At 42.1% G+C, this 25,221-nt stretch overlaps 3 protein-coding genes across 4 annotated transcripts; all 3 read left to right on the top strand.

The window, feature by feature from the left end:
* The first annotated feature begins 922 nt into the window (after positions 1-922).
* Positions 923-8,641, top strand: cbx4 (chromobox homolog 4 (Pc class homolog, Drosophila)). The gene is made up of 5 exons (XM_046041136.1): positions 923-1,312; positions 1,416-1,459; positions 2,097-2,162; positions 4,271-4,337; positions 5,658-8,641. Exons 1-5 carry the CDS (start codon positions 1,049-1,051, stop codon positions 7,059-7,061), a joined length of 1,845 nt encoding a protein of 614 aa, XP_045897092.1. The 5' UTR covers positions 923-1,048; the 3' UTR covers positions 7,062-8,641.
* Positions 8,642-14,106: 5,465 nt separating this feature from the next.
* On the top strand, positions 14,107-16,903 carry cbx8a (chromobox homolog 8a (Pc class homolog, Drosophila)). 2 transcript variants are annotated; one of them, XM_046042787.1, is made up of 5 exons: positions 14,107-14,330; positions 14,449-14,492; positions 14,874-14,939; positions 15,376-15,442; positions 15,909-16,903. In XM_046042787.1, exons 1-5 carry the CDS (start codon positions 14,262-14,264, stop codon positions 16,746-16,748), a joined length of 1,086 nt encoding a protein of 361 aa, XP_045898743.1. In that variant the 5' UTR covers positions 14,107-14,261; the 3' UTR covers positions 16,749-16,903. The 2 variants fall into 2 exon arrangements, with proteins under 2 accessions (XP_045898743.1, XP_045898749.1); XM_046042793.1 differs by lacking the exons at positions 14,107-14,330; positions 14,449-14,492; positions 14,874-14,939 and adding an exon at positions 14,962-15,136.
* A 2,542-nt stretch (positions 16,904-19,445) lies between these two features.
* On the top strand, positions 19,446-23,731 carry LOC123964375 (meteorin-like protein). Its single transcript, XM_046041386.1, has 4 exons — positions 19,446-19,787; positions 20,336-20,742; positions 21,940-21,999; positions 22,603-23,731. The coding sequence occupies exons 1-4, from the start codon at positions 19,702-19,704 to the stop codon at positions 22,935-22,937; spliced, it is 888 nt and encodes a 295-aa protein (XP_045897342.1). The 5' UTR covers positions 19,446-19,701; the 3' UTR covers positions 22,938-23,731.
* Positions 23,732-25,221: the final 1,490 nt, after the last annotated feature.

Raw genomic sequence — 25,221 nt, 5'->3', positions numbered from 1 at the left:
AATCCGGGCACTTAATGCGGATGACATTTACAGCACAGAGTGCACACTCACTGGTGATGTGGTTTATGCTTTTGGATTTAAATTGTCAAGATGCAGATAGACGTGCTCCAACCAATATTACAACCAATAAATAGGCTGTAACCTAATGCTAATTTTAAGGGGAAACAAGCTGAGCGCTCTGGCAGTGAAGGAGTTTGCCATTAGAAAGTTGTCACAGGTAGGCTGAAGGCTGCACAGCAACCCTCTGCTGTGTGTCAAATTAATGGCAGTTGAGCCTAGAGGACGTGGCGCTGGTTTGACGATCAGAATGTGTGTGTGTGTGTGTGTGTGTGACCTATATTTGCAGTGCAGTTAGCAGATCGAACTGTAAAGCCTCCCTCTGCACTCAAGGGGATCGGAAATAAAAAGGGAACTTGTCTTTCGTCAGTGCGTCCGCCTCAGTTATAGTGATAAACAAGCTTTGGTAACATAGTGCTGCCACTTTCAAGCCTAGAAGACTTTCTTTTGTTAGTGTATTTTCATACAGGTCTCCTATTAAATCGATTGGGTGGAGGATGAAGATATTTGAGCGCTGACTGGTCATTTCAGTTCTCTCGGGTGCAGTTCGGCAGCTTTAAAAATGCCTAAAGCAGTTATAACACATTGTCTAATTTCTATGTTTAGTTAATTTTAATAGCAGTTTAAGCATCTTATACTAATGCATCTATTAATTAACAACCAAACATGATAGCCTATGTAATAGGCTACAATTCAACCATCCAATGTATTTGTTTCTCATGAATAGTGCATCAACTGTTGGAGGAGGAGGAGATCCCACCAGCCTCTCTTTATAAATAAACAATATAACTGCACAAGTGGATTTTATGCGCTGTTACAGTAACGTAGATTTGAATTTCCAGACATCCCTCCTGCAGTCCAGTACGCACGGGATAAACCCCAACCTCTGTGCAAGGTCTCCACCTCCCCCCTCCCCTCCTGACGTCATACACTGAGCTGAAGCTATTGCACGAAAAGAGCTTCTCGCAGCCGCACTACTGTGAATATCTCTATGCTCATAGCCAGGACTGTGGATTGTGCAAAGGAGGGATTGAGAGAGCGAGAGAGGAGGAGTGCTGGAGGGAATACAGTTGGATTTGGATACAACTGGAAAACTACCAAGCGCGCACCGAGCGGAAGGCACATCGACGGGTGCGTAACCAACATTTCACCTACTCCCCGTCCCCTGCGTTCGGATTCAGGCGAGATGGAGCTCCCTGCCGCCGGAGAGCATGTCTTTGCGGTGGAGGGCATAGAAAAGAAGCGCATCCGCAAGGTAACAGAGAGAGAGCATGGTTGCAAAAGCAGCCCGGACCGTTGAAATATTGCGTTTGACATGAGCTTGAACAATTTTGTTTTCTCCTTCTCCACCATCACAGGGCAAGATAGAGTACCTGGTCAAGTGGCGAGGTTGGTCACCCAAGTAAGTCTTGATGCAACATTTACAACATTTACCACTGCGATGAAAAAAATGCATAGCCTAATTTTGCAAGAAAATTTAAGTGTTGTTACTTAAAAATGGCATAATTATCAAGGGCGTGCGCGAACAGTGTATGTATGTGTGTGTGTGTGTGTGTGTGTGTGTAAACTGGGAGAGCGCGGTCGGTATGTGTTTCAGTGTATCCGTGGATGCCTTCACTAATTTATGCGAGGGAAGGGGGTAGGCACAGCCATGTAATCCCGTTTTAATTATTTCTGCTCTGCCAGCGAATTTACGAGACAGTGGTGCTAAAATGGCCGACTGTATGTTGGTGCTGGAGAACCGTTTGGAGGGAACATACTATTTATGTTTGACATGTTGCTGTGCAGTTGCATGTCTTCATGGTTGGTTTGCCGCAGCGGGAATGTGGCTAATCAATGTTATTCAAATTTATGTTGAAGGAAAACAAACAAAAAAACAAAATCTACAAAAACTCGTCTTTTGGCATTAAACTGGAGGTCTGCCATACCTGTGCACTCCACACTTAGTGCATAGTAATGGCGAAGACATGGGAATGTTGTGTGTCTGCTTGAAGTTTGCACATGACAGCAGCTTGACAGTTGTTTGCTCTTCTCTGCAGATACAACACATGGGAACCAGAGGAAAACATCCTTGACCCGCGTCTCCTCGTGGCGTTTCAACACAGGTGAGAGAAAGATGTGGACTTCGGACAAGGCCGCTACAGCCTCCAGTTCAGCCTCCAGTTCAACCATGACCATATATGGGCATGGGAGGAGGGGCGCGCCAGTAACTCTATCACTGCTTCCCCCCTCCCCTCCCCCGTCCTCCCTGCAGGACTGTCTCCTGGGGAAAAGGCTGGGGATGTGGTAGTGAGAATTCCTAAATCATGCTAATGGAACCATGCATGGATGTATGTTCTGGTTCTGAGACGTAAATTGTAACAAATAATCATCTTATTACCTGATTTTGTGTCATGAGTCAGAAGGCTCAACACTAGCCATGACCCAGTTTCACAAAGCCTTTTTTGCCAGAAGGTGCACTATGGACCAATGAAAATGGAAAAGCAATGCTCCCCTTGTGAATCAAATGACAATATTTGTTTGCCATCACATTTTTTAAGCAGTTCATTTGCTCTGCAACTGTAAAGCCTTAGCAGGACAGGTGCTGAATTAGCAGCTGAGCCTCACTGTTTTCGTTTAGGGTGCAGGACACAAGCACGGCATCTTATTGTCGTTTCATGTGAGGAGGCCAAACTGCTACCTGATGGGATTCTCGTCACTACCAGTATCAGGCTCCTTTACTTTTGTAGGCTGAATTCATGTTGTGTTTTCCACTATAGAGAGAAAGCTGTTTTGATTTTTATGTTTATCTTCCACCTTTGTTTTTTCTATTTAATGTTGTGGAAACAGAATATCTCAATCTCGGGTCAAGAGGACGCTTAATGGAGGCCTGTAAAATAATCAGAAACACATAAATGTCACTCTCAGAGGTTGAGATGTTAATGAATACAAATGCTGCTGTCATTTTAGCCCTGTGGCACGTGCACAACAACATCTTGTCTGGGTTGATGGACCCATGAGGCCTGTGAGATCTACTCTCTCTGTGGGCCATCAGGCCGCTCATGGGACTGGGTAAAGACGCCATGGCTGGGGAAAGGAATTCGCATTTCTGAAAAGGCTAATTGACACACACTGCTCTCCAGCATTTCCAGTGCACCACTCTCATATTCCCCAACAGCCTGCCTGCCTGCCTGCCTGCCTGCCTGCCTCTGTGTGTGTGTGTGTGTGTGTGTGTGTGTGTGTGTGTGTGTGTGTGTCCCTGGCTCTGTGCTGATGGTCATGGAGTGCTGCCTCTGCGCTGTGTGTGTGGATTCCTCTCTGCTCCCAGAGGATGGGGGAGGGGATCCGACAAGGGAGGCTGTAATTGCCAAATCTTCTGTGAATAGGGGTCACCCCGTTGGACGCTGTTTGAAATCGCACACATTATAGCATTAAAATGTAGACTGTTTATTGTGGCAATCTTCTGGCAGCTCTGATAGTTTGAACATCTGTAGCAAGAACAGCCTGGGTTTACGCATGCCTGGTGAAGCCTGTGTGCAGCCGGCCTTCACCCACCGCTGTTTATTTATGAGGCAATGATGAGTCAAGGTTTATATCAGGGTGCTATATTTCACAGACAGCAGGCTGCTTGGTATAGTTGGTACAACTACAATAACACGATTGGCTCGCTCCTCCCTCACTAAAAACTGTTCCAAGACATGTTTGTTAATAGTCTGATATTTATCGCTTTACATTGTCAGAGTGTAGGCGTTACGTTGCACAAGGCATGTTTTCAACAGCAGCATCTATCCCAGAAGTACTCCACAATGCTGTATTTATCCCATTTCATCCCTACCTCATGACCCTAATTAGAAATATAATGTAAGAAGAGGAAGGGCATGCTGAAGGAGGGTGGATGTTTTGAAAGACAAGGAGAGAGTCTCCCTGCTGAAGCCTTAATTGAATTTCTCCAGGATAATGAGAATATGGAATGGGCCGATTACCATGGAGAGCTATGCAAATAAGGACCATAATGCTCTGCAGCTGGTCACATGTGGGCATTCATTAGTCCTCCAAGTCAAAATTCCACTTTTGACCTTGAATAGGTAGAAGAAAATGAACGAAAGCTCCAAATGTTTAACCTGTAATTTATGATATCATTAGATGTAGATGTAGAAGGGTGAAGCACTGAATGTCAAATGAGACAGAAGGTAAACACGGTGAAAGAAATTGTAATTATCTTTTGTTTTCACAGAGAGAGGCAGGAGCAGCTGATGGGATATCGCAAACGGGGGCCGAAACCAAAACATCTGTTACTGCAGGTAATTATCGTCTTCATGTTTGACGAGTCATCACTGACAGTTTCTGTGGAAATGTCCTCTATTTACAGAGCCTTCCTGTAAGTGTCACTCTGTGAGAGGCCAAAAGGGGAAGGGTCCTGGCAGGTGTTTTAAGGCTGCCGTCATTATGGTCATGGTTATTTATAGAGAGAGGGGGGTAAAAGGCAAAGAGATGATTGGGTTCTACAGCTGGATTTCTCTGCACACTCATCTTGAAACCGGCTTTGTTGCCTGAGGTTACGCAAGCCTTGCTTGAGTGCACTGGTTTATCTGCATGTTCATCATTTCTTTATGCTAAACAGCGTTATATGCAAAACACAGTTTCTTGCTCTTTAAAAAAGAGGGCTTATTATTGTAGGGTATGGTATTTTTGCGCAACGTGAATCTGTATCAGGAGAATGTTTCCTTTCATTTCCCTGTTTGCAAATGTTTCCCCAAGACAAAAATAGATGACTGTAAGTAGCACAGGCCTTTACAGGACCGTATATTCTGAGCCAAATGTGATTATATATTTTGAGAGACTCGGAGCTGATTGCTATGCAGTGTCACTCCTTAAGAGGCATACCACTCTGCCAGAGTCACACGTGGCCAGCAATCAGGGATAAAGCGTGACATGTCTGGTGGCACTTCTCTGACCCGAGGTCACAGCCAAAGCGTCTTGAGCGTTCCGCTGCAGTGCCCTTCTGACGGCCCGAGGGGTCAGTCTGTACAGGAGGAGGGGGATGGCATGAGATGGTGGGAGGGAGGGAGGTCATAAGCTGAGCACGGATTGGATAGTTTCTTTCAATTTCTGATGGGCTTCAGCATCCTGTCAACTTTTTACAATTTTATCTGATTTTAAGCTTGCATATAAGTTGTATAAATGACTCGTGTAGCTCTGGAAGAGATTTTTCAAGTCTGAGAAAATAACTGTGATGATGTCATGGTAATGTCACCAGGGTTATCTTAGCTTGGCTTTAGAGACTAAAAATTCATAACCTAAAACCCAGAGTTACAAAATGGGGGTATGGAGATTGATAGACATTGGCATTTTCCAGGCAGGGAGGTTAAAACACAATGATGCAAGTGTTTGCATTATGGGTAATGTAGGATCTGGTCTTTAAAGAACTTTATATGTACTCAGGACTTCTGGATATCTCACCCTGTGTTGCTTAGATTTAGACCTTTTTTTAATCTGTTGCTTGAGTACTCCCGTTTTCTTTATTTGTTATTATGTTTATTATTATATTCTTGAGTTGACAGTAAGATTTTAAGGTGAAACAGATGAAATGTTAAACTTCGTCTCTCGTCTATTTCTTTAAGGTACCCTCTTTTGCCAGAAGATCCAGTATTCCTGCAGGTTTCGAGGAATTATCTCAGGATGCAGAGGGTAGCCTCAAGTCCGATCCCATACAGGTCCAGCGCTCCCAGCCTCAACACTACCAGCTGAACAGCAAGAAGCACCATCAGTACCAGCCCAGCAGCCAGGAGGTCCCTGCTGACCTGTTAACCAACAGCAAGAAGAAGTTCATCTACCAGCTCAATAGCAAGAAGCACCACCACTATGAGCCTGACCCAAGTATGTACGACGCACAGGCTTCTAGGCTCAAAGAAGTGGTCAAAGTTCAGGAACAGGCCAGTAAACCAGCAAATCCTGGCTGGAACTTACCGCTGGCCCTGCAGCAGAAATGGGTTCGTGACAAAGACACAGGCTGCTTGAGCAAAGTGAAGGAGCTGGCAGTGGAGGTGAGGAAACCGGCTGTTAAAGACGCTGAGAGCGAGCATGCCCTTAAACCCAATCCTAAAGACGCAACCCTGCCTAGCGCTATTAGTAGCAAAATGAAGATAATCAAGAACAAAAACAAGAATGGGCGTATTGTTATTGTAATGAGCAAATATATGGACAGCAACAAGGTTCATGGAGCAAAGGGTAAACATGGGGAATCATCAAGTGAAGGGAAACCCCAAAACACCAAACCGTCCGAGAACAATCCAGCATGCACAACCAAAATGGTGGTGTACCCGGAGAATGGTATCCCCAAAGAGATCTGTAACGGCAGCTCCCTGCCTGCCGCAGAGCATCCTATAAAGTGTTCCCCGAAGGACAGACATTTCTCCAAACCTTCGCCAAGCACAGCAGAGGAATACAACACCGAAGTGGCCCGTGGTCAGGCTGATTTACCGGATGATCTACCCCTTCAGCTGACCGCTAGCTCACCCCTGACGTCCTGGGCTGTTGACACCAACATCCAAACCCTGACAGCCGTCGACCAGATCAGGATTCCTTCTTTTCCCAATGACCGCAAGCGAAAACTATCAGATCCCGTGGAGGACAGGAGCATTTCCAAAACCTACCTGACTTCCAGAAGCTTCAGTGTCCCCAGCACTGTGGTCACGCCACCTCAGGACAAACCTATGGACCTCCACTGTAGTGGCCCACGCCACAGCAGCACATGTACATATGAGGTTATGGACTCTGGCAGCCAAGAAGAGCCGATGGACCTCAGCTGCCCAAAGACTAAGAAGCAGGTGGAGCCGGAAGTACAGGCGGAGCCTGAGCCTGCTGTTAATAACTCACCTCCTGTGGTAGAAGACACACAGCAATCCACAGAGAAATCTAAGGAAGCACCTATCAAAAAACTCTCCCCTTTTATGGGAAATATCATAATCACTGACATCACAACAAACAGTCTCACTGTCACCTTCAAGGAATATGTTTCTTTTTAAGAAACTGCTTGTAAAATGGGACTGCTAGTGACATATTGGATGATCCTGTCAATATGTGCATATGTAAAAACATCAGAATTTTGTATATGTGGAAATTTATAATTTATCATTCAAATTCAATATGTTTCCTATAATGTTTTATACTGTAACTCCTCTGTGACGTTGTAGCCAAGAAAGTGCCCTCGAGGATTTGAGCGAATGCATTTAGGTGGATGTATTCCACTGAAAAAAATCAGTTTATTTGTCATATGGAGCTTAATGGGATACTTTTGCTGTTGTTTGATACCTGTACCAAACTTATAACCTGAGATGTATGAGGATTTATACATATTTTGTATGAATAATATCACTTATTTTGGTCCTAATAGAAGGTAGAGAGGAAGTCGTTGCATATATGGTGATCAAAGATCAAATTGAAAGCACTTAATTACATTGTCATATGTTAGTTTGTGTCATTACGAGTAGAGAAACAGCTGTTCTCTTTAAGTCTTATTTCACTCCAGACAGATACCCTCAGACTGAATTGGCATATTTTATTACATGTTTTGTTTGTGGCTTGTATTAGAAAATATATTTAGCCATGACGTGCAAATTTAAAAAGCAGGTGTGTCGGAGAACAGTGTAAACACAGTGAGAACTGTGGGACGCATTCGTCTGTGTCAACAACCTCTAAGAAATGTCTTTCCTTTTGTCAGGTTTTTGTTTCGCCATTGAGACGCAACAAAGCCCTGAGTGAATATGCCGTTGCAACCCGATCTGTTACTTTATTGCACATCTCACCTTTGGAAGGGAATAAAATGTGACACACACGTACGTTCTCAAGGCTCAGTAACCATTAAGACAATGGTGTCATTTATCACACATGTGACTTCCCGTTAAGAAGACGTATGGATTCTTACCATAATAAGGTTGTGATTTATTACCTTATTGTTGACCTCCCATATTGCTGGAGTTACTTTAAAAATACCTATGCTAGTCTTGTTAGGAGTCTCCTAATGTCTCACAGATAAGCAACATTCATCTCATTTTGCTATTGAAGCTCATTATATGATCTGATTAGAAAAAGCTACCAGGCTCATTAATGAGTATGTTACACAGATTAAATGTGAGTTACCAGGCTGGTTTTGTAAACTGTTTCACGTGATCCAGTGAGTGCAAGCTGTTTTGATTATGCTGCTGAAAATTCAAATGTATAAGCTGTTGGATGTAACCTACATTTGAGTCTAAATTGCCTTCCATGCAAATCTAATGCTAAAATGCTATAATAATAACAATGAGAAGTGCATATTTATTGACCTTTTAATTTGTTGATCAAAAATAATTACAAGATGTTTGTCTGCATCAGAAGCTGCAAGTGATTCCATTGAACAGCTTGTCCTTTTGTTGAAAGATATTTTCTCTGTCTGCTTTTTTTGTTCTTGATCTTTTGCTTTGTTTTTGTTCATCCTTTCTTGCACTTGGTTCAGAGTAAAAACGATTGTTCTGAAGTATGTTCTACCACGAGTTGGCTGACTTGTTGCTGTTGGCAAAGCTTATTGGATGGTATGTTTCACAATAAAGAAAGAGAAGAGACCTCTTGACATGTTGTTGCCTTGATATATGGTGGGTGCAAACTGGACATGTTGTGTGTTGATATTTTGGACATACTTTTTACTTTTCTTAGCCTAATGGTAAAACCTTTTTCTCGCATTACAGCTAAAGATTTCTGTATTATTGTCCATGTTCTGTGGTTGTTTTGAAGCCTTTCTGCTCACAGAGAGAATGAATGGAACATTAAACACTAGAAACACTAACTTGGTTGTGAACCATGAATAGAAAAACAGATCATGTTGCATAATCACAAACTATCCTGCACAAAGGACCCTCTGTATTGCATAACTGCACCGGCCACTTGTATTATTAAAACTTTACCCATGCATTATTTTTCTATTGTAGCTTGACCCCAAGCAGGAATGTACACACAACATAACAGAAGGAGGGCAGGGAAGGCTATTATGTAATTCTTGGATTCTAGCAAGAAGAAAGGCTTCATAGAGGCTAAATATTTGACCACCACATGGCTTATAAGTGTGTGTGCAGTCCAGCACGGAAGAGCATCAATTATATGCCATTTAAATACAATGAGTGCAATAGGCTTCATGGCATTTCCAGGACATTGTGTACATTGTTATAAAGTGTTTTCTCATCAAAAGGCGTGCCACTGTGACACAGCAATTCTCCATTATTATCATACAGTTACATTTAGATTGGCAAGTTCAGACAAAGACACAAGCAAAGCTTCAGATACACATTTGTGCATCAGCTCTTATGAATTAACTTTCAATACTGACCTGCCAAAGATTTTGTGCCCCTGTCAGTGTTTGAGGATCATTAAACGGCCTGTAGCGCTATCTGAAAATGCAGGCAGAAATTGTTGTTTTGTTACACTGGAATCTCTAGCTGCTTTAAAGATTAACTGTTGAATGTTTTGAATGACAGAAAGGCCCTGGAATGTGTGTGGTGTGTCTTCTTCAGTTTAGTCTTGGGAGTTGCCTATCAAAGAATGCAGAAACAGAAAATATTTAAGAGGAAAGAAACAAGACAGAAGGAAACATGGAACATCTGTCTATATACACATGTTGCTGCCTGGTCTGCTTCTGGGTCACTGCACTCTATAAATAATCAATGCTATTTCTGTGCCCATTCTAATCAGATGGATTGTGGTAAAACATAAGATGCTATAATTTGCACCTATTTTTAAAAGAACAAACCTCTGTGAACTCCCCTCTGAGCTTGATTTTATCATTTATGAGTAATTTCTCATAGAAATTGCCTCTGCAGTTGTCTGGCTTAGAAGTGCATAAAATCAACATTAAGACCAAAGAAAATTATTTTAATATCTTTGAAGGCCAACAACGGGAAGAGCACTAAAGCTAACACCACCTCATACCTTTACAGACCTCAAGGGATCTCATGGATCAGAAGATTTGTCGGTATTGCACAAAAAAAATCACAAGAACTCAATCACCCGTATATTTGTCTCAATCTCTACCTATAAACTCATTTTGACCCATGAAAACAGACACGTTCTCTCCTCTCCTTCTCTGGGATCTGGCTGATTAGAATTACCCGCTTAAGTGGGAGAATTAAGAGTTAATGAACTTTAAATCCAAATGTGTCTGACAGGGCACTTAATACTCGGACTAAATCTATTAATGAATAGATAACGAATGTATTTTCGTTGGTGTTTAAGATTTGTAAGCTGTATAAGTCTAATAAAGGCAGAAATATGACAACCAATCAGTTGCTCCAAACAGGCCCAGAAGTCTGTCTAAAACTGCCTACCAAAGACACGCATGACAGCATATTTTGTCAATTGCGAAACTCAGTTGGTATCAGTTCATATGACCGGAATTCCGCAAACCTTGAACACACACAGCTCCGCATGTCTCTCTGTGTATGTCTGAAGGCTATAGGCCTTTCATGGCTTTGCACCAACTATGTGAGTCATGCACCATAGGAACCTGAAACATCGTAGAGTAAGGGGAACATATTTATAGACCAAGTGTGATGTTTCACATTCCCCCTTTATCAACGTGCCCACGGGCAGCCTGCACAGTGTCGGTTTCATCTCTGTACACAGTGCAGCCTCACAACATCGGGGTCGTGTGGCTGATTTAAAGCCCTGTTTGTGACCCGATGGAGGCCTGCTGCTCAGAAAATTTAAATTTAAATTATTTAAAAAAAAAATGGAAGGGGCTTCTATTCATTATGGATTTGATTTGTTGATTTCCTGGATTTTCTTTCCAAACATTGCTGCATTAAACAATGGAAATAGCCTCAGTGGAGCTTTCATTTCTTTGTCGTGAGAATCCACCTTTATGCATACAGAATTCAGAGTCCAGAACCCAGAATAGTTATAGTATGAGACATGGGAGCTGGTGCTGCGGTCGGGTGTATCGGGCTGTTAAAAAGGATGCTTTCTAATTCAAAGCATGCGCTGAAATATGGCACATCTGCAGGTCAGAGCCGTGCGGCTTCACAGTTTCTCGCTAGAGGTTTTTCTTTCTGTGTGAGCCACCTTCAGCAGAAAATGTCGCCCGGTAAGTAGGACAGTGAACAGCGAGCTGTGTGCAGCAGTTGCCCAGAAACCAGAGAGCCAATAATGTTCTCACAGAGCCAGCACTGTTTATTCATGTACGGCTGTCGCCATTGCGGCTCCTGTAGATTCACTTCTCACCGACTCGCAGCCAAATATGGAGAACCGCAGCAGTCTGCGTGAGGCTGCCTCTTGTCCACAACGCGCACTAGGCTTCTTTCTCTCTGAGCACAAACCTTGCAGGCTATAGCCATTATAGTACCGACAGGAAATGTCGGTCTTCAGGCTATGACTATCAAAATGGTGGTTCATATTTCGACGGCAGCCACAACGCATCTTTTGTCCTCGGCGCGCCCGCCTTTGTCTGCTCCACGGCAGGGAAATTTTAAACAGACAGATAGCAGCAAACGAGTCATTAAGTATCTTTTAGCCTACATGATTTAGAATGAAGACGGACAAAACGACAGACTGCCTCCCTGCTTGGGTTCCGATTCCACTTTCCACATCTGCAGTAGCCTAGCTGGCCCCGCATCCAATTAACCCCATAAACAATTAAGATTAATTAAAAACGTATTTTCTTTCATTTGTGTCATTTATGGTAAATATTAAGTCAGGCACTCATAGTTTTCACGACCCAATGAAGAACGCAGATCAAGAAAAAAAAGGGAGGGAATTGAATGTGTAGGCAACATTTTTCAAAAATACCAAGAATTTCTGGTAAATTCATGTCGATTGACTCTGAGGATTATAACTAAGAAATAATTAAGATGTGGTCTTTTAGCTGTATCAGCCTGTGAAAGCTGCAACGTCTTTTAAAATCGCCACAGTGGCCGAAAGAAATTGCTGTCGGTCAACGGAAATTTCTGTCCTGCAGACAGTTTGTTCACAGCCTCAACAACCATTTCGGTGATGGATGACTGATGCGGAGACTTTCGACCTGCATTATTCATTTGGTGTATAAACTCTTACCAGCCAGCTCAGGCTGCATCTAAATGTTTGTGCAATTAATAAATAGACACAGTGGGAAACAGGAAGAGTTAGAATCTGCACAAAAAAATAATATATTTCCAGTATTGAGCCCATGCTCTTTTGTGTTTAGAGGTTTTCTTTTTTTAAATAATAATTTAATTAACATTAACTGGCATCTATTTGACCTTCCGTTCAGCTCAGTTGAAAGGGTGATGTTGACAGGAATAAAGACTTTAAGATTAACATACACTGATGTTTCTATTGGCAAAATGTAAGATTGTGGCCAAATGTATTATTATTTTATTTTATTAAAATGTATCATTTAAAATGAATAGCTGATGAGTGTAGAAAATTGCACCTGAGGCCTGCAAAAAAAATTACAAGCACTGGAAGTTAACAGCTCCGCACTTCCCTCCTTTTTTCCTCTCCATGTGTTTGTTATTAATTTGTGTGATTAATATTTCGAGTGAATATTATCAACATTGCTTGGCAAAAAATCAAAAAAAAAATCAAATAAAAAAAATCAACAATTTGCTGCTGGCTGCAGAAATACGCACATTTTAAATACAATTAAATCATTTAGTTATTACAAAAACAATAAATGAACATAACAACAATAATAGGTTATATTAGACTAATATTATCTTTATTGTTGTTTGTTCAAAAATGATTTCACCACTGCCAAAATCTTACAAACAACAGGTCTTTATGGTTATATTTATACAAGAAGAAATGAACATTAAATTCATTAAAATCTTTATTGTCTATAGATGCACAAAACATTCTTACAGAAATAGACTTGGATCTCAATATTTTGCCGATTGGTTTACACAAACCAGAGACAGTTCAGCAGGTTTGAACTATTAAACTTTTGCCAAACTTCATCCTCTGTTGGCAAAGCAGACTCTGTCCTGGTTGAAGTCCATTAAACCAAAAATGTTCCACCTTGGACCAATGCTTTCAGAAATTCAAAACTCAGCTTGAATAACGTCATGCCTCAAATATGAAATATTTGGGGTTTAAAGGCTTTGAATGTTGTGCTTGCTTTTGAGTGAAGACATCGACATAAAAGCGGTCGTTTTGGACCATATTTGCTTTTCATAATATTATGAAATATATATAAGTATAATGATTCTAAATAAACCGACTAGCCTTAAATGTTTGCGAGCAATTGAATGAGCTCGTGCGACAACAAAACTATACAGTCTCTGGAATAATCATTAAAATCCAACAGGGTTTTTTTTGCTCTCAGTTTTTGTTATCAACACAATCTTTTTGCGCCACACACTGAATTATGTGCGCAGACATTGTGTGCTGACCCAGCGTGCGTAAAATGTCAAAGCGCAAAAGTCCAGTTACGCATGGTGCGGGCTCCTTTCTATTGATATTCAGCACCGTGAACCTGAAACGGGCCGAAAGTGTAAATAAAATTGTGTTGTCGCAGATTGTATTAAACTAGTTATTTAAAATAATCAATCAAGAATAAAGACTAATCCTAGTAAAGTTTGTCTGAGAGGAAAGTTTTTACCTCTGGCATCCTCAATATGACACACTGTATATCTGATCCTTTATGTTCCCATCTGGTATAGGCCTAGTTTTTATGCAGCGATTTGTATTTGTGAGAATATTCGTTTATTTCATTGTTTAATTATTCATGATTTTACAAGTATAGATAATATTATATAATATGTTTTGTGTCAAATTGGTTGTGCATGAGGATTAAACCCCTCATTCTCCTCTCTCATCGGGTTAATGTCTTTTTATTCTTTTTTTCTTATACAAAAATCAAACATTTTTTTCTTTTGGTTTGGACTCTATGGATCCCTCTCGGGAACCTCAGGGGGTCCGTGGGTCCGCTCCGGGAGCCTCTGACTCTGCTTGTCCCACTGTGCCAGACATTCCTGTACAGCAGCCAGAGCAGCGGGGCTCCTCCCCCTCACTCAGAAACCCGGAGCACGTAGCAACAACTGAGCCAATGTGCTCCACCGCGATCCGTCCTACCGACTGCGGTGCCTGGCAACAGAAAAAGACGTGATGACGTCCTCTCCAGATTGCGTATTATGGGATGTGCGGAATTAAACAACCCGAAGAGGACACGGTGAAGCCAAAAAAATAATAAAAGAGACAGAAATAAACGAGGCGCATGGTGAACCATGGAGCTCTCGGCTGTTGGTGAGAGCGTCTTCGCAGCCGAATCCATCATTAAACGTCGGATCAGACGGGTATTCGCTGTTTTTACCCACAGGCTGTGCCTGAACACCTATTACGCAACCATTTGTTTGTGCAGCGCCGACAGGCGATCCTCTGATAACCTGAATGTATTACGGGTCTGTTTTGCAGGGTCGCTGGGAATATCTCGTGAAATGGAAGGGTTGGTCTCAGAAGTGAGTATAATAGCCGAGGCTGTGAAGGACAGCGCTCCATCCTGGTCGCTCCGTACAACTGCACCACCTCAGACTCTTGTCGTTACTCAGCTTGTTGATGTTTTTATCATATCATCTGCTCCGTGTGCTATGGTGCAGTTTGCTGTGTGTATGGGGGCTTGTGTGCTCCAGTCAGGGGTTGTAAATGTCCGAGTCCCAGCCCGCTGGGATGAAGTCCACACTAGCTTTAGCAATGGCTGGGTTCACCACGCACCACTGCCCGCTACGTAGTCTGTAATTGCAGCGCACGCAGCAAGATTGCTTTGATAAAAGTGTTGCGTGACACATGATCCGCTCAATGAATGGTAACAAACACCTCTCCTCTTGGCTGTGGCGATATAGGTACAGCACTTGGGAGCCGGAGGAAAACATCCTGGATGCACGTCTCTTCGCTGCCTTCGAGGAGAGGTGAGGCTTTGACAGCACAGCAGTAGGCCTCTCTGCACAAACGAGACGGCACGGCGCATTCCGTGCTACAAAATACATCCTTATAAACAAGACGTTTAGTGTAGATTTGATTCATAAAATGTTATTTTTCGTAATGGAAGCGATAACAAGCGTCGGTGGAGCGAGATGACTCCATTTCCAGTTCAAATAGTTGCAAGGTATGATGTCATTTTTTCCAACCTCAAACAGGTTGTCTGCTTAATTCTGACACATTTCCCATTTTAATTCCACTTATTTTTAATAAAAAACTGTCTAAAAACTGGGGAATCTCACTCCATTGGCAAAGTTTGGACCTTATTTTGAAATGCAACTTTCCGAATTAATTATGGACTGAATAAAAAATATGTATTTGTAAATGCGTTATGATGAATCATTTGATGATTTTTTTATTCACCAGGGAGCGCGAAAGGGAGCTGTTTGGGCCGAAAAAGAGGGGTCCCAAACCCGAGACATTTCTCTTGAAGGTGGGTGAATCTTTGGAAGCACACTTCTCGTCGTTTCATTTAATCTTTTCTCGCCTTTATGAGGCGGTAGGCTACAACTGATGAATCATTTCCGTGATATGACAGATAGGCCTACGGCCTTATTCATTTTGAAACGGTGTTGTCATTCAGACTTAGGCTACTTGACAGACTTGTCATTCAAACTAGTGGAATGAAAATTGCAACCCAAAATAGAATCTTGAATTTACCCCCGTGAGCATGCGGTTAAGTTGGGTACATTATACTTTTAAGCATCCTCAATACACTTTATATGTTTTATGTCTGACATGCATTCCTTAAAAACAGACCAGCATCAGGACGAGGCCTTGAAAGTTCAGTGTAACCAAACAGACCTCCAGCTGCTTCTTAAACCTTTAAGTTTTCTCAGGAGACTTCCAATTTCCATCTCTGGGAAACTTCTCGTAAATCTTATTTTCTCTGTACTCAGGCCAAAGCCAAGGAAAAGACATGTGAATTTAGAAGAGAGGCTCCCAGAGGGATCCAGGTTTCCTATCCAGTCCCGGAGCCTGTCATAACACCGAGGGCCCGGGAGGGTCTACGCGCCGTGGTTCCCACAATCTTCCCACCGAGCGCCGTCAACAGGGGCGAGAGTGTCCACATCCGACCACCGGAGCCAGAGAGGAGGCCCAGACCGACTCCACCAGCTGATCTGTCAGTCCAAGAATCCGCCCGGGTCCCCCAAAAAAGAGGGCGCAAACCGAAGCTGCATTTACATTATAATGAAGATGACAGAGGCAGCTCAGCGGAGCCGGACCCCAAACGGAGCAGGCTACTGGAGCAGCCGGGGTCTCACGGTTTGTCCAAAATGCCCCGACGCTTGCATCATCACGGAGAGACGTCAGATCACAGCCTTGTCCAGTTGACCAAGAGGTTTCAGGAGAAGACCACGATAACACCCAAATCCAGCAGCGAGCACAGACACGCTGGGTTGTCTTACAGCTGCGCATTCAGTCCAGATGTGCGTGATCAGGGGGCACATAGGACTAGTTGTGTGACCAGGATGTCTATTCCTCAGCCCAGAAAGACGAAGATGTCTGCAGAACACCAGCATCAGGCGAAGGAGTGCTTTCTGCCCCGGGGACAACCTGCTGTCATGTCGACACAGTCCGAGTCCATCCAAGATTCATCCACGCGACCATCCTCGTCCTGGACCCCCTGTTTCACCAACGTGGACTCTGTGACTGTGACAGACGTCACCATGAACTTCTTGACAGTCACCGTGAGAGAGAGCAGCACAGAGAAAGGCTTTTTCCGAGAGAAAAGATGAGTAGATGCGCTTTGGCCAGACTAGGCTAATGTATGTTTAACAAGCTACTAACAGGCCTACTGTAATATTATATTTTTCTATGTAACATTCAAACGTGTACATACATATATTTAATACGCTGCTGAGAAAATTAAAAAAGGAAAGTGACTTTGTGAGTTTAAGGGGTGTTTTGTTGCGGTTGTTGCACCCAATGTGACTGCTTTCATCTTGTCAAGATTATCCACATCCATAAAGGTTAATTTTGTCTTTTGGTTTCACCAGAAACTGTTCAGCCACGTCAGTCATGTCTTCAGTCTTCAGGTGATCAGTCATGTCTGTGCTATATATATATATATATATATATATATATATATATATATATATATATATATATATATATATATATATATATAAATACAATAGAATGTATGGTAAAAAATATATGTATATATATATTTCCCAAACTATAGTAGGCTATTAAGAATGTTTGTAGGCAGCAGGGTGTTGCCAAATAATCAAACTTCCACTTGCCATAGAGTTGATATTTGATTGCAGGATTGCAGGACTCATATTTAACATATTTAAAAGACCTAAAGAAATTATTCTTTCGTCCTAATCTAAAAATGTCTCATGATACGGCTGAGTATGGTATTTTGTGAAGACTTTACTGTCATGTGCACGGGTCATGCACATATCATGTAGTTGATAATTCCCACTGAGCAAATTTTTGTTTGTATGTATCATTCTAACAGCGATTTGTGGACAAACGCATGCAAAAAATTAAATAAAATTAATTTGTATTCATTTAAAAATAGGCTATTCTTGTCACACTACAACTGAAATACATAACGCATTGTTTCTTTGACCCCACCGGTTCAGACAAGGAGGGCCTGATCTCAAGTGGAAGAAATCCTGCAATTAATTTGCGTTTACGTTTATTTGGTCTGTCTTTTTTGTAAGTAGCAATTAAAAAGCATGTGAACCAAATCTCATGAGAGTGAGTATATATCTTAGAACTGTGGAGCTTTGGTGGGCATAAATACCAATTAAAACTTAAAATCATATTATTCCTGTCTCATCATTAATACCATTCTCTTCATTATCGCCATAATTTGTTGTACGTGGACACATTACAGACCGAAAGACTTCAGGGGGCAAGTTAGGCCTTAAAGCTGACAGCGAGTCTAGAAGAGAGCAGTTTTAATTTCACTGTAAATGATTTAACAGGACAACTGAGTGGCATCAGGGAACCGTTTGACTGCTGCATGGACACAACATGGAGACTGCAGGGTGGCCCCGTGTCGAGTTGAGTGAACGGAGGTATATAATATATAATAATATATATTTTCCTTTTTTTAATGCGTTAAACTGTCATTTTTAAAGGTCGACTTTTGTATAAGATCGTGTAGATTTCTTTTCCCATCAGTGACATAGCCTAATTTTGACAGCACGCACTTTGTATCACCTTGATCCATTAGGCCTACAGTAGGCTATATATTGAAGGATCCAGTGCTGCACTGCGCCAATAAAGAGGCCACTTCTTTCAGGCACAAAGCCTCCATTCATTTGACTTTGCTTTGTCTCTCCGGGACACATGACCCAATCTGACCATCCGGTATTCCTGTGAAGAAACTCCGTCTGGTTTCTGGCTCATCAGTGATCGTTTTAAAAGTGAGACGGCTCAGACCACTGTAATGTCAAGCTGCGTACAGGCTAATTTGACTGACTTTGGCTGGGGTTGTAGTTTAATGGAAACTGAAGGTCAAGAAAAATTTTCTACAAATGCATTTTGAGGCAAACTCATTAAACTCATTGTTGCAATGCCTGAAATATATCATATTGTCAGTCATCACAGCCTCAAATCCTCAAATGTTTTGTGAATCTGCGTGTATTTTCAGATGTGCTGACATGAGATTAGATCCCAAACTTCAAGATTTAGTGACTTGAGCAGCAAAGGCTTTTCCTGCAGCTGAGACAACATCTGGCCAACTTCTCCACATGAGTGTAATTTACTCAACGACATGCTCATCAAAAACACTTTGATGTGATGCAGCCTGAGGGCCTACGTATATAAACCAAACCTGGAGAGAAGCTGCAGCCTTCAGCTCTCAGAGTGGCCTGCCTGGTTTACGCTCCACGGAGTTTCACCTCCACAAGATGTCGCCACCAGCGAGACCTTGAAAGGGTGCCAAATAATTTTTTTTGCACAAAGACCCTGCAGGTTAAAACATAAAGTGAAACTGCTCATCCGTGGTGGATTAATCATTGGTGAAAGCTGGTTCCAATTTGAACTCGTGTACAATATGAGCGGCTGGTGAGTTACAGCCTCTCCCTGATGTCTGTCTCTCTAAGCCGTGAAAGCCAGCGGGAAGACTGTAGTTTGTCCTCCAGATGTGGGGGGGTTTGTGCGGTGCATCATCCCGCCACTAGATGAAGCTCACGCACAGAAACACAGACTCTTCTGTAGCCTTTCCCCTTAATTTTTTTCAGTTTGCCTACTTTTGAAATGACCTTGGCCTAAAGATGATTTTATAACAGTCAGTGATATCAAGTTGGACTTGATGTGTGCACTTGTGGAGGAGATTTGGTCAAATTAGACTGAATCCTATTATTTTTACTTAATTTTTGTATGTCAGTTTTGCTATTTTCATGCAGAGGAAAATGTAGTCTATGAAAGAAGTAAAGTAGGCTATAACAAATCTCGGACAGCATCTGGAAGTGAAGGAATTGTTTTCGCAGATGGCTGAAGGCTTTTCAAACTGTTGAGGGCAAAACCTGCAGCCCCCAACAACTGGATCAGTCCTAACGAGAGAGAGAGAGAGAGAGAGAGAGAGAGAGAGAGAGAGAGAGTATTTTAGTGAAGCTCAATCAGCGCGGTGCAGCAGAGCGCTTTCACTCTCGAAAACTCACAGACAAACTTTAGCCATGCACCGCTGTCAACTTCTTTCTTTCTTTTTATCGTTGTGTGGGTGAAATGTTGCCAAATGTGATTATTTTATTGTACGTGTTGGGACTTCAGTCGCGACACTGCGCGGCTGATCTGTGCAACTGGACTGGAAGGTGAGGAACTTGATTTCTGCAGGATTGTTGCAATTTAAACAGGGACATTTATACAACAGTTTGAGGGGCAACCAGCCAAACTATTGTGATGGCTTGCCTAATGTTAAATGTTAAATCATGTAACTAGCCTATTTATATCTCTGCTTACTAGGTGTTGTGAAAACTTAATTTGATTCGTTTGACCACTTATTTCAAGAAATGAGCTCTTGATGATAAAAGTATTATTATTATTAACCTATTAACATTAAATACTGCAGGGTTGGTGCTGTTAACATATGAACATTTACTAATGAAATATTAACATTTAAAACTATTACCAACTGAAAAGGATAAACTCCAGCTAATGGGGTCTTTTACAACCTGACAACCCAAAATGTGTGTGCCCTGCTCTATGAAGCACTAGTAAATGATTTATTAACCACTGGTAAACCCATTAAGTGTGTATGTACAATGTAATCCATCTCATACATATAGAGGCTACACATCGACACATGGAAACCTCTAACATGGCTGAATTATTAATGCCTCTGTTTTCTCACTGGATCCAGCGGTTTTGCAGCTGCTGTGGATTCCAGGATCGTAATCCAGGTGCGGCTGCGCTGTACAGAGGGCTCGGTGAGGTGGATATACCCAGGCCAAGCGCTCCGGGTGGTCCTGGAGCCCAACCTGTCCACCACACGGCGCACCACCGTCTGCATCAAACCGTCTCCCTCTTTCCACGGAGCCAGCGTGTTCATTGAACGGGCCGGGGAGCTTGAGCTCCTGGTGACTGACGGCGGGCTGCACGAGCAGCAGGTGTTCTGTTTCCGGACAGATGGTCCGCACAGGCCCGCCATCTACCTCCAGTCCAGCCCGCAGAGTGATGGACCCTGGAACAGGCGCACGATGGGCTTCTTATATGAGCTACTGGGCAACCGGAGTGCTGCACCCAACCTGGGCCACAGCGGGCTTCAGAGTGAGCAGATCCTCTCTAATTATAATGTATAAGTCCTAAATAGATGCATCAACAGTCCTACATGTTGTACCACTCCGACAAAGCAAATTAGTAGACTATAAGCTGTAATAAATGGCATTATTAATAGTTCATAAATCATTAATTTAAGATTTATAAATCAGTTATTAGCCATTATTATTATTACGACAACTTTTGGGGTGCAAGGTTGTGAAAAATCCCTTTCAGTGATGGGACTGCATGACCACTTCTGGAGAAGGGCTGCAGAGGATGGCCAAAATCCATTTATTAATGACATATTAAGTATTAATTAATATATTATTAACAAATAGAGAGGATAGGCCTACACATCAACATAAGGGATTTTCACAACTTGGCAACCTAAAATATGCTCTTATTAATGGTTTATAATTGATTATACTATAAATTTAAAGCCATGCATTGCGGGCCAACCAGTCCTTTTGTCCTGGAAAAAACAGCAGTTACAGACCAATCATGACTTGAGCATGCAGCTGCTGGTCAGTCTTGTGTTTTGTCTGGCTGTCTGGTTTCCATCGGGGGGACAAAGCAGCGAGGATAGAGCAGACCACAGGGCGACTGAAGGGCACCAGGCCAAGGGACCTGAATTGAGACTGCAAATACTTTGCAGATTCCTGAAATGCCTTTTCATTGTGCATGTCTGTTTATTAGCATTTATCCATGTGTGCGGGCCTGTCCCAATGTGGTGATGTCACCCTGTGTCCATAATAGACAGCTACTGGTTTGATCTGCATTGCCAGTCTGGCAGAAGCATTTGACTCCTGCAGTCTCCTGCATTGGCATGGAAGTCATTCAATTAGGTAGATACAATAGGAGTCAAAGATGAGGTCAGGCCTAGTAAGGGATTTTTTATCTGGAGGCAGTGTGGTGGGGCAGAAAGGAGCAGCATTCCTTCATCCAACCCCTGGTTTCTTCTCTCTGTGAAGTGAGGAGGGAGATGACTGGAGCCGGTATGTGTGTCAGATTTTAGGTCAGTGGAGTGGTAGGGAGGAGAAATGGCACCCATCTATCAATCAGTGTCACAGAGCTTTGGGGCATGCATGGCTTGGGAGAGGGGGGTTGCAGAGAAAAATGGGAAAATTAGAAATTTTTACTGGATGCAGGTTTTCATCATCTTAAATGTCATGTCTCATTTTCTGTACTGATTTCCTCTACTCACAGCTTCATGCCGACCCTGCAATGACACAGAACTCCTCATGGCCATTTGCAACAGTGACTTTGGTGGGTATTTATATGTAATATGTATCAGTTATATGGATCAGTTACTTAGAGAGAGTGAAATGTGAAGCAATAGTTGCATCAAAACAGGCAGAAATGTGCAATAAATCGCAGTTGTTGAAAGAAATTTAGTACATTTAAGTATTGTACATAGGATAAAAATGGATGTACTTGTATTAAATTTTTTTCCATTGTATCCAACTTTATACTCCTCTACATTTAGTTAACTAGTGTAAAATATATTGCAGTTTTTACTATTTCACAGCTACACTTATTACAGTTCGTCTGGACATATTTACAAAACTAAAATGTTCATTACATGTTAATGCAATCCAATATGTTAATGTTATACAAGTTATATAAACTTTGATTGAGACCATTTTAAGTACTTTTATCAGTACTCTCACATTTTATTCTTTAATTAGTTTGTACTTTTGTAGTAGGATTTTGAACACAGGATTAGGATACTTCCTCCATCACAATAAACGTGACTTGCCTTTCTATAGCAAATTATAATCCAATGCATGCTGGTTTTTCACAGATTTTTCATTTGAATTGCCTAATGCATGTAGGGTAAAGACATGGTTCTGCTCTTTGTGTTTTCAGTGGTCCGAGGCTCCATCAGGAATGTCTCCCATGACTCTGAGCGTCAGACCTCGTTGGTGGAGGTGTCAGCAGTGAGGGTGTACTGGCAGCGCAGTGGGGTGTTTGAGCAAGTGGCTGTTACTGGGTCACCTCAGCCCTTCCCGTCTTGGCGTGGACGCATCCGCACACTCCTGCAGTGCCATGTGAAGCCTGGGGACGGAGAGTTTCTCTTCACGGGGTCAGAACACTTCGGGGAAGCTTGGTTAGGGTGTGCCCCACGATACAAAGACTTCCTGTCTGTCTACCAGGCCGCCTGGGCGGCACATCGGAATTCCTGTGACTTCCCGTTAGACTGAGGAAGTGTGTTGTGTTAGCACTTCTGAGCCCTACCAGCCTTTATCCACAGGCATCCTCACCCCTGCGCTGGCAAGCTGGCATCCAGCACCACCAGCAGGGACAAAGCTGTTGAATTGCTGGTTAAAAAAAAGACACATTTGGAGGAGCAGAGCAGGGGCCAACAGCAGGGCCTCCTGAATTGAGGCTCAGAGAGGGCCTGCCTTTGTCTCTCTCCCATCACTGCCCTCCGTCCTGGGAGACGAAGAAGGGGTTGGATTGCTGATCTCTTTGTGCTTCTCTCCACATCAACCGTCGCTCACTTTGCTGGCTCTGTGTGACAATTGCCCTTTGAACTGAGGTGGGAGGGAAGACTGGAGCATGGCCATTTCTAATCAACAGCTAGTCCGAGGGAATAGACTTATACATATATGATTGTTATTTTTATTCAGACTCCTCTGTGCTAAAACTTCAAAACCTCTTTGCTTTGTCTGTTGTATGATCACCTTTGAATTAAATGTTTTTGCATCAGGATTGTTATGATGCAAAATAGATACCAAAAAAGATTAAATAAATAAATACTAGTACTGTACCAGTGATCACAATTTTTGCCATTTAATTAAATGATGATTTGCTACATTGTTTAATTCAGGGGATAAAAGGCTGTTTCTTCGGTTTTAAAATGAGGAAACTTATCAGTTTTCATGCCGATGCAATTACTTCTGCGAACATTTTCCAATTTTAAATCAGAGACTTCATGAAATCTTGAAACGTTTGTTAAAAGCTTAACTTGGTTTAGAATGTTTTTCGTCAGCAAGACTGGATATTTAAATATTTTAATGTAAAACATTTGCATCAAACAAATGTTTTCCCATTTTGATTTACACTTTCATCTTGAATATTTTAATAAACAGTACAAAAATGAACCTTTGATATGTGGATATGTGGCATACAGCACAGTGATCAGTATTTTTTTTTTATTAGAGACAAATCTACAATTCATGTTGTGTTTGTGAAAATGTAATTTGCTGATTTTTTGAACAGAGAATCTACTCAGTTGATACAGCTGTGGGTCTGATGAAGTGAACACAGCTCATGAACAGTGCATAAAATTTCATGAGGTCCGCTAGTTCACAAGTACGCCCTGGCTCCTTAAGACTCTGTGCTAAAGGCTTAAATGAACTAACACCCCCATTTCCAATCATATGCTGTATAATTTATGCGTTTTCAGGAGAAATGGATTTAATTCTGAAGTGCCCTACAAGTTTATCAAGGCCCTTTTCCTTCTGCATCCCATTTTTCCCCCTGTAGTCAGATTCTTATTATAATAGGAAAGCCCTACCATAAAATGAAATAAAAATCTCCTTGGATGGCCAGAGCTCTGGGCAGACTGAATTGTACATTTCTTTTGAGTTGTGTGGCCCCTGCATCACAGCCCTAGAAGACAAATGGACAGATGTGAGGCCCCAAAGCCTGGGGTCCTCCCCCTCGGCCCCTCCCAGAAGAGGGGAACAATTAATTGACTTTTAAAGCAACTGCTTTCTTAGCCTATTCCACACTTCTCCTTGGCTGAGCAGCACTCACAAATTGGTGTGTTGAACTTTTTATGAGGACTAAATAGCTGCCAATGAAAGTGTAAATGACTGTGTGTTGAATGGGGCCCACACAATAGCCCTGCAGTGACAAGGCCTCTGGCAGACATAATGACCATTGTCACGGCTGCTGTCATCTAGAAACCATCAGGGCTCATGAATCCAAGAAGCTGTGTCCCTGAATGCCTTTTACTCTCACTCAGTCCACATTTTTGTTTTCTCATGTATTTCTTCTCTATATTTTCGTTATCTTTCATGTTTCTCTCTAATCCTCCTCTTTGTATGCAGTTCGTGTCTTTCAGTTTCAGTTAAAAGCACCCCATACATTTAAGATTTGTCCAATACTCTCAACATACTTTGAACTTTGAATTTATCTAGATTTAGGTAACTATTTTCTTAACAAAGTTGCAAAATGCTTTACAGACAAAAAAACTGATAAAATAAAAAACTAATTAAAACAACACAAAGGAAACAAAACACCGGGGGATAAAATACAGTTAAGAAATATAAAATGCAAAGTGTGGGGTGATAAAACCTGCAATATATTAAATATTCACAAATCAGCGGTAATATGAAAAACTTTTTCTGTGTGTAGCCAGAGGTGTATATGTATGTAAGACATGGTTAAAGGGAGCTAAACCAGCTTATTTTTATGGTACCCAAAAATCATGCTTTCCACAAGCTTTTTCCATCCTACAGAAGCCCAGTTTGAAGT

The sequence above is a fragment of the Micropterus dolomieu genome, linkage group LG02 (assembly GCF_021292245.1).
Source record: "Micropterus dolomieu isolate WLL.071019.BEF.003 ecotype Adirondacks linkage group LG02, ASM2129224v1, whole genome shotgun sequence".
NCBI lineage: Eukaryota > Metazoa > Chordata > Actinopteri > Centrarchiformes > Centrarchidae > Micropterus > Micropterus dolomieu.
The sequence above is the reverse complement of the archived record's forward strand: the minus strand, read 5'-3'. Positions and strand labels throughout refer to the sequence as shown.

Bases quoted from the DNA above. Each gene is read 5' to 3' on its own strand.
- cbx4 (XM_046041136.1), top strand. From the start codon at position 1,049: ATGCTCATAGCCAGGACTGTGGATTGTGCAAAGGAGGGATTGAGAGAG. The intron at 2,163-4,270 runs GTGAGAGAAAGA...TTGTTTTCACAG, and splicing joins CTCGTGGCGTTTCAACACAG to AGAGAGGCAGGAGCAGCTGA. The intron at 4,338-5,657 runs GTAATTATCGTC...TATTTCTTTAAG, and splicing joins CAAAACATCTGTTACTGCAG to GTACCCTCTTTTGCCAGAAG.
- cbx8a (XM_046042787.1), top strand. From the start codon at position 14,262: ATGGAGCTCTCGGCTGTTGGTGAGAGCGTCTTCGCAGCCGAATCCATC. The intron at 14,331-14,448 runs GTATTCGCTGTT...TCTGTTTTGCAG, and splicing joins TTAAACGTCGGATCAGACGG to GGTCGCTGGGAATATCTCGT. The intron at 14,940-15,375 runs GTGAGGCTTTGA...TTTATTCACCAG, and splicing joins TTCGCTGCCTTCGAGGAGAG to GGAGCGCGAAAGGGAGCTGT.
- LOC123964375 (XM_046041386.1), top strand. From the start codon at position 19,702: ATGTTGCCAAATGTGATTATTTTATTGTACGTGTTGGGACTTCAGTCG. The intron at 19,788-20,335 runs GTGAGGAACTTG...CACTGGATCCAG, and splicing joins CTGTGCAACTGGACTGGAAG to CGGTTTTGCAGCTGCTGTGG. The intron at 22,000-22,602 runs GTGGGTATTTAT...TTGTGTTTTCAG, and splicing joins CATTTGCAACAGTGACTTTG to TGGTCCGAGGCTCCATCAGG.